Here is a 9658-nt window from a genome sequence, read left to right as displayed (position 1 = left end):
AGCTGAGCTGACTCTCCCCTCCATCTCACTCTGAATCTTCACGGCCTAGGTCCTGCTTGACTCTGAAGCAGGAATGGTCCTCCTCTGGACCAGGCCCTCCCCTCCCCCATGACCCCCCTGGCACTTAAAGATCTTGCCCATTCATGATCCACACTCCTCTGTTTCTCTGTGGGCGAGGAAAGCAATCTCGCTATTCTCTGCCCTCTTCTCCCATCACCCAGTCATGTGTCCCACCTTCCCAGTCCTCAAACTCTTCTCTCAAACCCTCTATCTTGGGAGTTACTATGCTGCCTCCACCACTAATGTCCTTGAAAAGGTCCTCTGCACAGGGAACTTGCATTTGCTCCATACCCATGCTGCTGTTAGACTTTTGTCCCATCACTCAGCTGACTTTGTCCCCTCCATAGTTCCCTGTGGCCTCTGAGTCCGGTGGCCTTGATTGCCCAGCTCCAGGCTTATCCCCTGCCACGTGGGTCTCCACACTGCCAGCAGACCTGAGGCAGGGCAAGCGGAAGCCAACCGCCTGCTGGCCAGCATCATGGGACTGAGGAGGACCACAGGGAAGCAGGGAGACTTTGTAGAGAGACAGGCAGATGGAGGGGAGAGATTCCCGAGGGATGGTGAGGAAGGAGCCAGGCCATCCAGAAGAAAGTGGGAGGAGCCCCATCATCTCTCTATCCCAGTCTAGCCCGTGAAGCAGGGCCTAGCCTTGCCTCGGGTCCTGGCCTGGAATAACGTAGAATTTGGAATTACTTTTCCCAAACCCCTTTTTAACTTGAGGGTGGGTTACTGTTCCTTGTAAGCCCAATAAACTTTCAAACAGGCCACAGTTTATTTGCATCGATGCCTAGAAGAGAGGTCTGGGCACCTAGATCACTACAGAGCCCCATGGGAAAAGCCCAGTAGATCCTTGGTGTCACAGGCCACACCTGTACGGCTTCGAATTGTTCTAAGGCAGGAGCTTCGTTCAGAGCGCTGTGAGACAGCTACTCAGATGAGGAAATCCAGCCCCCATGCAGCAGCCACTCCTGGGCATAGCACGGTTACTCTCAGCCCACTTTTTTGATATCCCTGCAAAGGGATGTAAAGAGAAAACAAAGCCAGAGTGGAATGGGAAGCTTATGCTGAAACAGGGCATGTAAATTTGAGGATCCACAACAGGACAGGCCACTTGTGGGGTCACAGGGCCCCTACGGCAAGAGAGCAGGAGGGTACGGCCAGGAGTGGTGAGTGGGAGCCCTGTTGTCTCCAGAGGGTGCCCAATGTCACCCGTCCAGAGGCCTCCCCACCTGCCTGGACATCCAGTCACTACCACTCATCTATCCCCAGCCGAGGTCATCTTGGGCACACCCTGGTCTCCTTGTTTACTGGCTGCGTCTGCAATAGGAACAAGGGCAGGGCCCTCCCGTATTGGATTCACAGGGGAGGGGGCTGTGCTGTGGCACCCCCTGACATTTCCCCTAGCAGCCAGCCCTCACTGGGCACTCCAGGGGAAGGGGGTGCAGGCATGAAGGGCCCTGCTGAGGCTGCAGCTGCAGGAACAGGCCCCTCAGTGTCTTACTCCAGGGTGGGGCCCTGCCGGGGGAAGGCTTCCAGGAGGCTCTCCTGACTCTGGGTGGGGACAGTTTCGTTTACTGGAAAAGTTCACCTATCATGGCATGAACATGTGAAAGTCCTCTGAGGTCATCTGCTTGAGATTCAGAGAAGGGAAATGGCTCAAGGGTCACACCTGAGGTCTGGGCAGAGTCAGAGCCGTTAAGATGTCCTGAGGCTCCAGGCAGGACTCACTCCATTCCTCGGCCCTGTCCACCCTTGTCCTCCAACTCTTAGCTGTGAAGTTGGAACACTCACAAAGCCCCAGCACTAGCAGTGGGTGGGGGGTGCTCAGGACAGGGCCCCCAGGTCCCTATGTCCCTTACTCGGGCACAGGAGACTCACTGGCCAGAGGTGGGCCAGCCTGGGGCACTGGGACCTCTGCACAGATGGCACTTTGAGGGCCTGTCCCCTGGGGCAGATCTGCGGAGCCCTCACCCAGAGTCACAGAGCAGGGGTAGGGCTGATACCCCACACACCTGGGGAACTGGACTGATGATACCCTAAGGAGCAGTGTTAAGGGTGGTGTTCCAAAAAGACCTGGAGCTTCCCCAGGCATGCAAAGGGGGAGTGGGCAGGGGGCTCTGCACCTGGCCGCATCCCCAGCTGATTCTGGGTAAAACTAGAGCAGTCAATCAAGACAGAGTTCTAATGATTTAAACTTTTGAAAAGTTGTAAACCACAGCTTTAAGGGGTTAACAGGGCACCAGGCTGATGTTCCTAGCTTGTTCCGTTCTAGATTCTCCGATGGTTCATTCTCCAAGCTCATAGGGGCCATGATGTCCGAGCATGGGGGTGGGGGCTGGAGGGGGCTTGTGGAGGAAGAGGGTAGGCCTGGCCCTGTATGTGGCAGTTCCCCAGTCACCAAGCTAGGACTGCTGAGTGGCGAGCCACCACCTTAATGTGAGAAGAGGGGAGATGAGGAAAATGATGATCCTCCTCACACACTTCAGATGACCTCTGCTAGAAAGCAAGGCCTCTAGAGAGGAATTCGCTTTTCAGGTCTCATCAGTCACTTACACCTGAGAGTGAATGAATTTATCAGATCCTTCCTGAGAATAGGATTTTCAGAGAAAGGGGAAGTGGTTGCACACAAAAAGGCACTTAACTCCCGGCCAGGGCAGCAGGCCAGGGAAGGGAGGGGAGAACCAAGCAGGGAGATGCCACGGGGAAGATGCATGGCAGCTCCTTCCCCATCTGGCCAGAGTGGGCCTCGGTGGCTGGGAGCAGGCCCCAGGGACAAAGATGAGTGGGTCCAGGCCTCAGTGAAGGGGGACATCACAGACACAGAGGCAGTTGCTGGGAGCAGATGAGACAGGTGACTCTGGAGTTCTTGAGGGATGCCGTGCCCTGACCCTGGATGTGAGCAGGAAGGAGCAGAGTTCTCTGGGCAGGACGTAGGCCCCATAGTGCTGATGTGCACCTGTGCTGTGCCCTGGGCAGAGGCTGGGTCCCAGCATCTGTTGTGCCTGCTGCAGGGTGAGAAGGTCCCAGCCCCAAGAGGCTGGGCTGGGAAGGAACTGGCTGAGTCTTGCAAATATTCCTGACCCCAGCGCCCTGGCCAAACAGATTCAGAGGCAAAAAGGGAACAGAGGCAATGAGAGGAAGAGGTGCTGCTGTGAGAGGCAGAGGCCTGGCATGAGGGAGGCCCCTTGAGATGAAGACTTGCAGGTCTGTCTTGGCAGGGCTTGTCACACCTGTGGGGCAAAGAGCTGTTAGCACAAGGCAATGGGGTGCTCAGGGATGGAAGGGGAAGGGGGCCACTGGATAGGAAGGCATCTCTTTGCCCAAGCCCCACACCCACAATAAGTCAGAGCCCTGCAATCTGCCAGCTGAAGGGACAGAGGCTCTGAGAGCTGCAGGCAGCAAAACCAGCTGAGGGCTCAACCTTGTTCTCACGGTTGGCTCAGACCAATCTGCATGAGCAGGGATGGGGGCGTTCTGCGTAGACTGTGCGATCGCAGGCCAGTTCATATGTACACACGGGGGCGATGGGGTCTCCCACAGTGCACTATGGCCCTCTGTTGTAGGGCCAGGCCCCTCCCCACCATTCACCTCAGCGTCCAGCGAGGAGTCAGATTTCTGTCCCCACTGAGTCCTCTTGGTAGCAGACGACGCTTTCTGTGCCTCCTGATTGAGGGTATCAGGGTGGAGATCAGGGACTAAGACCAGGCTCCAAAGGGCTCGGGATCCCCCAGGCCCAGCTCCCAGCCCAGGATGTCCTTTCTCTTCCCATAAGAGAAAAGGAACCCAGACCCACCCCTCCTCTCTGCCAGAGTCTGACCCACATACCCATCCATCCCCTACTGTTTCCACTCCTGAAATGACTCCTCATCTCCCACTGTCCCTCTTCTGTCCCCAATCATCCCACCGCAATGGCCCCACAGTAAGAGACATCAGAGAGGGCCAGGGTACCTGGGGGTCCTGATCTCCAGACTCTTGGGTCCTGCTGATCCACAGGTTGAGTCTTGATGTTACAACCCCTGAGAGCCTCAAGTTCTCCTAAAAAGAGAACCTTCTATCTCAGGGTTTGGGGCCCTTGGCAGCAGCGAGGCATGTTCAGAGGCCCTGGAATGGGATAGGACTCTCCCTCACTCCCATATGCATCCAGCATGTGCCACATATACCTGGGACAGCCCCCTCCCCTTCTCCCAGGGAGCTGTGTGCCCAGCTAAGGAGATGGGCTCAGGAACGTGAATGGGAACTCAAGTGAAGGTTCTGCCAACATTAATTGACACATGAAAACACAGTTTTCCAGCACTGCCACAGCCAAGATTTGGGTTTTGGAGATGTCAGGGCTAATCACCCTAAGGACCCTGGTGGGGCCTGAGCCCCTCACCTTCCGGCTGGAGGCTGGTTCTGCTCGGCTCTGGCCCACCAGTTCCTTCTCAAAGAGGTGACGCTTGCTGGCTACACCCACAGGAGCCACGAATAACTCAGTGCGAGGGGAACCCGGAGACTTGACAGATTCTGATCTCTGGGAACCAAGAACACCAACAGCTGACCCACGCTGAGGAGGAGCAAGGGCCATGCCCACCACTCATCCTGCCCTCCACCCCTCGGGAGAAGCCCCCACCCACCCGTATGGCTGTGTGGTATCTCTCCAGCTTCTCTCCCAACTTCACTGTGTTGGCTGGGAGCTTCATACTGGCACTGCAGGATGGAAGATGGAACAGGCGAGCCAAGTGAGACACCCAGGCAGACGAGGCCTGCCCCCATGGCCTGAGAAGCAGCCCCATCACACTTTCTCTTTGTGGCCAAGAAAAACGTGGCCCTCCATCACACAGCAGGCTGTGCTGACTCGGCCAAGGTGAGGAACTTACAGACTCCAAGGATTTCCCTCCACTCCCGAGAAACGTCCCATACAACAGCACATCGCCAAGATGTCCCTCCTTCCCTTCTCCTCCATACCTTGTCATTTCTACTGCAAAACACCTCCCGAAGCAGGCCCTTCCTTTCCATCTTCCCCATCACAGCAATCGCCACCTACCTGCTCTCCCGGCCTGCCATCATGAGCTCTCCACATGGCTGCTCCTACCTCAAATCTAATCCTGTCCTTCCAGCTCGGACCCCGCAGGCCTTGGCACAGCACACAAGGCTCTAGTGATCTGGGCCCTCCCCTTCCCTCCCCAACAGTATGCCTGTGTGCTGGCCAGCTGGACACCATGCTCTTCACTCTGCCTTTTCACATGCTGTTCCCTCTATTTAAAACACTATTCCTCCAGTTTTACACGTGCAAACTTCCTACTAGTTCATGGAAAATCGATTGCTCCATGACACCTTCCCCAGCTCTCACAGGCTGAGCAGGTGCAGCTACTCCTGAGCTCCTAGCCCTGGGCTCATATTCCTGTGTCCCTGTCCCTCCTTGGTTGGCCAGTATGTAATGGTATCATGTTTGAGAGAACTGCTATAGGTTCGCTGGGTGGGTATGAGTTGCTTGAGGACAGCAGCTGTGTCATTTGTCTTTGCATTCCTCCTCCTCCACCCCAAGCCTAGCCTAGTGTAGTAGGCTCCAGTAAATGTTCATGGGGCAGATGAATACAGCATGAGTGGATGACATTCCTAACACACAAGCATATCTGCTTCTCAGATCCTATTTCAGTTTTGCTTTTTTATTTCAAAGCATAGTCCTCAGGCTACTTGCATCAACACCACTGAGCCCAGGAATCCTTGTTAAACCTGCAGATCCACAGCCCCCCAACCAGGCCTGCTGGAGCAGGGGCTTCCCCTCCCTTACACTGTCTGTGGTCTCCCTCCCAGAAAGCCCCCTTTCCCTCTCCTAACCTCAAGGCTAAACCCTTAATCCCCTTTTGGGGCCCCACCCAAGCCCTACCTCCTCCGAGCAGCTCTCCCTGATCCCTCCCCCTCCTTGTTCCATCTCATCCCAACTGAGTCCATCCTGTTAATCCCATCCCCCTGCCAGATCTGGAGCCCTGGGCAAGGACTGCACCTTCCTTTCATGTACCCTACTGCACAGCCTGGCACAAGGAGGGCAGGTGCAGGTACTCAGAAAATAGCCTGAATATGGCCAAATAGGAAAGAACCAGAGCCTCCAGGCCGCCCACCTGCGAGTTAGGGTTGTTTCTGAGTTGTCTTTCTTGGGGTTCATCTGAAATGAGAAGGAAAGGCATTGGTGTATGGGAGTCCCCGGGAAATTGGTGGCCCCCTCGAGTGAGGACAGACATGTCCTCCTCCTCTTCAGACCTCCCACCCCTTCTACCAGGGGTCAACCCCCACCAAAGAAATATGTGGACAAGCCTTCGTTAAAGATCATTGTTTGTATCTGGAAGATACAGGTTCCCACCCACTAATATGGGTCAGAAGTCTTTCTTCAGGCTTCCTTCTCAGGGCACCTGTAACCACCTATTTCCTATCTGCCTCCCACTGCCCATGAGCTCTGTGGGGGCACCAGTCACTATCGGGCCACCTCTCCAGGGCCTGGCACACATTAGAGGCGTGATACAAAATGATTGAGTGAATGACCCAGTGAACAGAAGAACTAAGAACAAACACCAGGGCAAAACAAGATGAGATTTCCCCAATCCACATAGTTTGTTCTATTGGGACACTGGCAGAGCAGGGAGAACTAGGAGACCCTTGCTGCTCTCTGTTCCTCCCCTCCCCTCCTAGACAAGTCTCCTAGGTGAGGCCAGGAACTGATGAAGGCAGGTGTGGACCTCCCTGCAGCCCAGGACCTGCCCTGCCTGTCGGGTCTTCATGCAGCCCTGGCCTTACCCACTAGGTGGGGCTACTCATGCTTATTGGAACCTACCTCCCAGGTCACTAACCTGCTCTTCTCTGCTGAATACAGCCTTGTCTGTTCAGGGCCACCCACGGGAATCCAAAGCCCATCTCTATCCAGAGGAGCTTCCTACCTAACCTATGGCTTCTATGTTGTAATGGATGCGGGCTTCCTCCACTTGCCCTCCACAGGCTCGCAGACCAAGGTGCCCAGCATTCTCACCCGAAAGGAGATGGTCCTGGGGCTGGAGCGTTTGAGGGAGCTGCTATAGGTTCGCTGTGTGGGTGAGGACATATCTGCCTCTTCCTCCTTGCTGGGGATTTTCACCTGGATGGAGCAGGGGGAGCATCACACAAGAGGTCTAGGGCCCACCAGGCCAGGGCAGCCATAGACCCCATGGCTCACCCCAGGAGCTACAGGAAGAGGGGAGAGTGGGACAGCCCTGTGCCTTCTCTCCTGCCTCCTTCATCTGCTGTGGGAGTAGCTCACGGACAAAGTCCCTTGGGGCTAGGGCACCAGGCAGACCTTTCTAGGGGAGCTTCTAGAAGGATCTGAGGCTTCCCATTAGTCTGCCAGGGTCCTGGAGCCCGGGCCCTGGATGAGGATATGGTGGAGGGCACCAGCTGCTCCCTGCCCCACAGCTGGTGCCCCTTTAAGCTCCAGCAGCCTGCCCCATCTCAGCCTCCCTGCTCTGACCGTGGTTAGAAACAGGCAGGGAGAGAAGAGACTTCCAAGGCCAGCCTGCAGGTGGGAGGATGGAGGGAGCCAGGGAACCAGGGACTACCTGGGTGAGACTGGCCGGCAGGGCCAGCCGGGTGGCAGAGTAGAAGGGTGGGAGGGGCGGGACACTGCCAACCTGGAGTGTGATGGGTGGAAGGCGGGAGGCCACAGTCGGAGGGTCTGAAGCCCCCTGCTCTGTCAAGGAGGGCAGGTTCTTCCCAGGGAGGGCCCTTCCTCTTTGCTCCTTGGTGGTGGCTGGGCTTCCTCCAGAGGCTGGCAGCTCCTGCGCCAGGGGCTGCTCTGAGGCTGTGGCCCTCTTTGGGGCCGGCTTGGCATCTGCAGTTGGGCTCTTCTCTGAGGACAGTGCCTTCTCGAAGATGGATGCTTTCTCAGACACCAGCCTTCTTCCTGAGCCCAGTGCCATCCCTGGGGCTGGCGACTTCTCGGAGACACTCGATTTTTCTAGAACAGACTTTTTCTCTGAGCTGTTTCTTTTCTCTGACACTATCTTCTCTGATAGGGATGTCTTCTCCGAGGCCAGCACCTTCTCGGAGATGGAGGTTTTCTCGGAGACCAGACTCTTTTCAGGTGCCGTCTTCCCGGGCATGGATGATTTCTCCAAGACTGGGGACTTCTCTGGAACCCCTTTCTTCCTCCCTCCTGGCTCCCTGCCCGTCAAGCTCTCCTCCTCCAGGGCCCAGGGGCCCCGCTGTTCCCGACTCAGTCTCCGGCGAGGTGGGATTTCCAGTTCCTTCTTGGGGACTAGGGGTTGCTGTGTGGCCTGCCCAGGGCTCAAGCTGTCCCTCCCCTCCTCTGCCTCCAGCCTCTCCCGGATGGGGGCCTGTGCAGCCTCCACCACCTGCCGCCTCTGCCTCCGCTCCTGCCGTGTTCTGAGGATGCTCTGGATGTCCTCACCCTCATCTTTGGAGGCTGGGGGCAGTGGCTTGGGCACCTCTGCTTCTTCCACGCTCGGTAGTCTGAGTCAGAAGATGGGAGACAGAATCAGAGGATAGAGGTGGAAGACACCCTAAGTATACCTAACCCAATGGAGATGCTGCCAGGGCCACCAAGGAGGAGGTGAGGAAGTCAGGCCCTGGCCTCCCTGGCTCACCACCACCTTTATCCACTCGATATATTGCACTTCCAAGGTATCATCTGAACAAAGCACTCTATGCTTTTTAAAAAGTTTATAAATTCCTATGAAGTCCAACAACTCCATGTTCAGACATAGTCAACAGACCCTGAATAACTAATTTAATATGGGCCAGAGCCTGTGCGGGGCATTGGGGATCAAAAGGAATAAGCATAGTCGCTGCCCCTTAGATCTTAGATCAAGACTAAAGATGTCCAGGGATTTGTTCAAGGTCACACAGCTAATTGGTGGGGGAGCTGGGAGCAGAACCTAAGGCTTCTGATGTACCATTCCACACTCCTGTCAGTTTTGTGGGTGCAGCCGAGACTAGGTGACAGCCACAGGTACTTGTGCAGCCCAGCTCTGGACATCCTCCAAAGTCTGGGGCCAGGCAAGGCTAGGGGAGGGGGGAGGGGAGGAGAGAGGGGAAGGGGGGGGGGGGGGGGGGGGGGGGGGGGGGGAGGGGGGGAGGGAAGGGAGGGGAGGGGAGGGGAGATCAACACAGCCCTGTTCTCCCTTCTCAGGGACCCGAAGAAACAAAAGCAACATGAGAGGATTGTCCAAAACCCTTAGCACCCGGCCTCCAGCAAAAGGAGATTCTTTTCCTTCCTCACCACCCTGCTCTCCATGTGCTTTCAGGCAAGTTAGCTTACTGTCTGGGCCTCAGTTTTCAAATCTGCAAATTGGGCTTGTTAGGAAGCAAAATGAGACTCGTGAGGGTGCCCAGCACAGTCCTGGCATATAGGTGGCATTCAGTAAACCCCAGGCTCTTCCCCACCTCATAATCCCAAAATCTAGATGGCAAAACTAGCCCCAGGGTTCTTCTCCTCAGAAGTAAATTATAGGCCAGGAGCAGTGGCTCACACCTGTAATCCCAGCACTTTGGGAGGCTGAGGCAGGTGGATCACCTGAGGTCAGGAGTTCAAGACCAGCCTGGTCAACATGTCGAAACCCCATCTCTACTAAAAATA

General features: G+C 56.0%; 1 protein-coding gene across 2 annotated transcripts in view; it reads right to left on the bottom strand.

Annotated features, from left to right (window-relative positions):
- Window positions 1-2239: 2239 nt before the first annotated feature.
- LAD1 (ladinin 1) overlaps window positions 2240-9658 on the bottom strand; it is a 19046-nt gene continuing 11627 nt past the window's right edge. The window contains exons 3-10 of one of the 2 annotated variants that reach the window (XM_011990560.1): window positions 7692-8532; window positions 7058-7162; window positions 6159-6202; window positions 4674-4746; window positions 4433-4570; window positions 4009-4095; window positions 3649-3723; window positions 2240-3290 (exon numbers count right to left, since the gene is read on the bottom strand). In XM_011990560.1, coding sequence (XP_011845950.1) covers window positions 3285-3290; window positions 3649-3723; window positions 4009-4095; window positions 4433-4570; window positions 4674-4746; window positions 6159-6202; window positions 7058-7162; window positions 7692-8532 — 1369 coding nt within the window. In that variant the 3' untranslated portion in view covers window positions 2240-3284. The remainder of the gene's footprint in view (window positions 3291-3648; window positions 3724-4008; window positions 4096-4432; window positions 4571-4673; window positions 4747-6158; window positions 6203-7057; window positions 7163-7691; window positions 8533-9658) is intronic. The other variant, XM_011990559.1, reaches the window with a different exon arrangement.

This window comes from Mandrillus leucophaeus, unplaced genomic scaffold (assembly GCF_000951045.1).
Source record: "Mandrillus leucophaeus isolate KB7577 unplaced genomic scaffold, Mleu.le_1.0 Scaffold38, whole genome shotgun sequence".
In the NCBI taxonomy this organism is placed as follows: domain Eukaryota; kingdom Metazoa; phylum Chordata; class Mammalia; order Primates; family Cercopithecidae; genus Mandrillus; species Mandrillus leucophaeus.
Note: the sequence above shows the minus strand (reverse complement) of the source record. Positions and strands in the feature narration are given on the sequence as shown.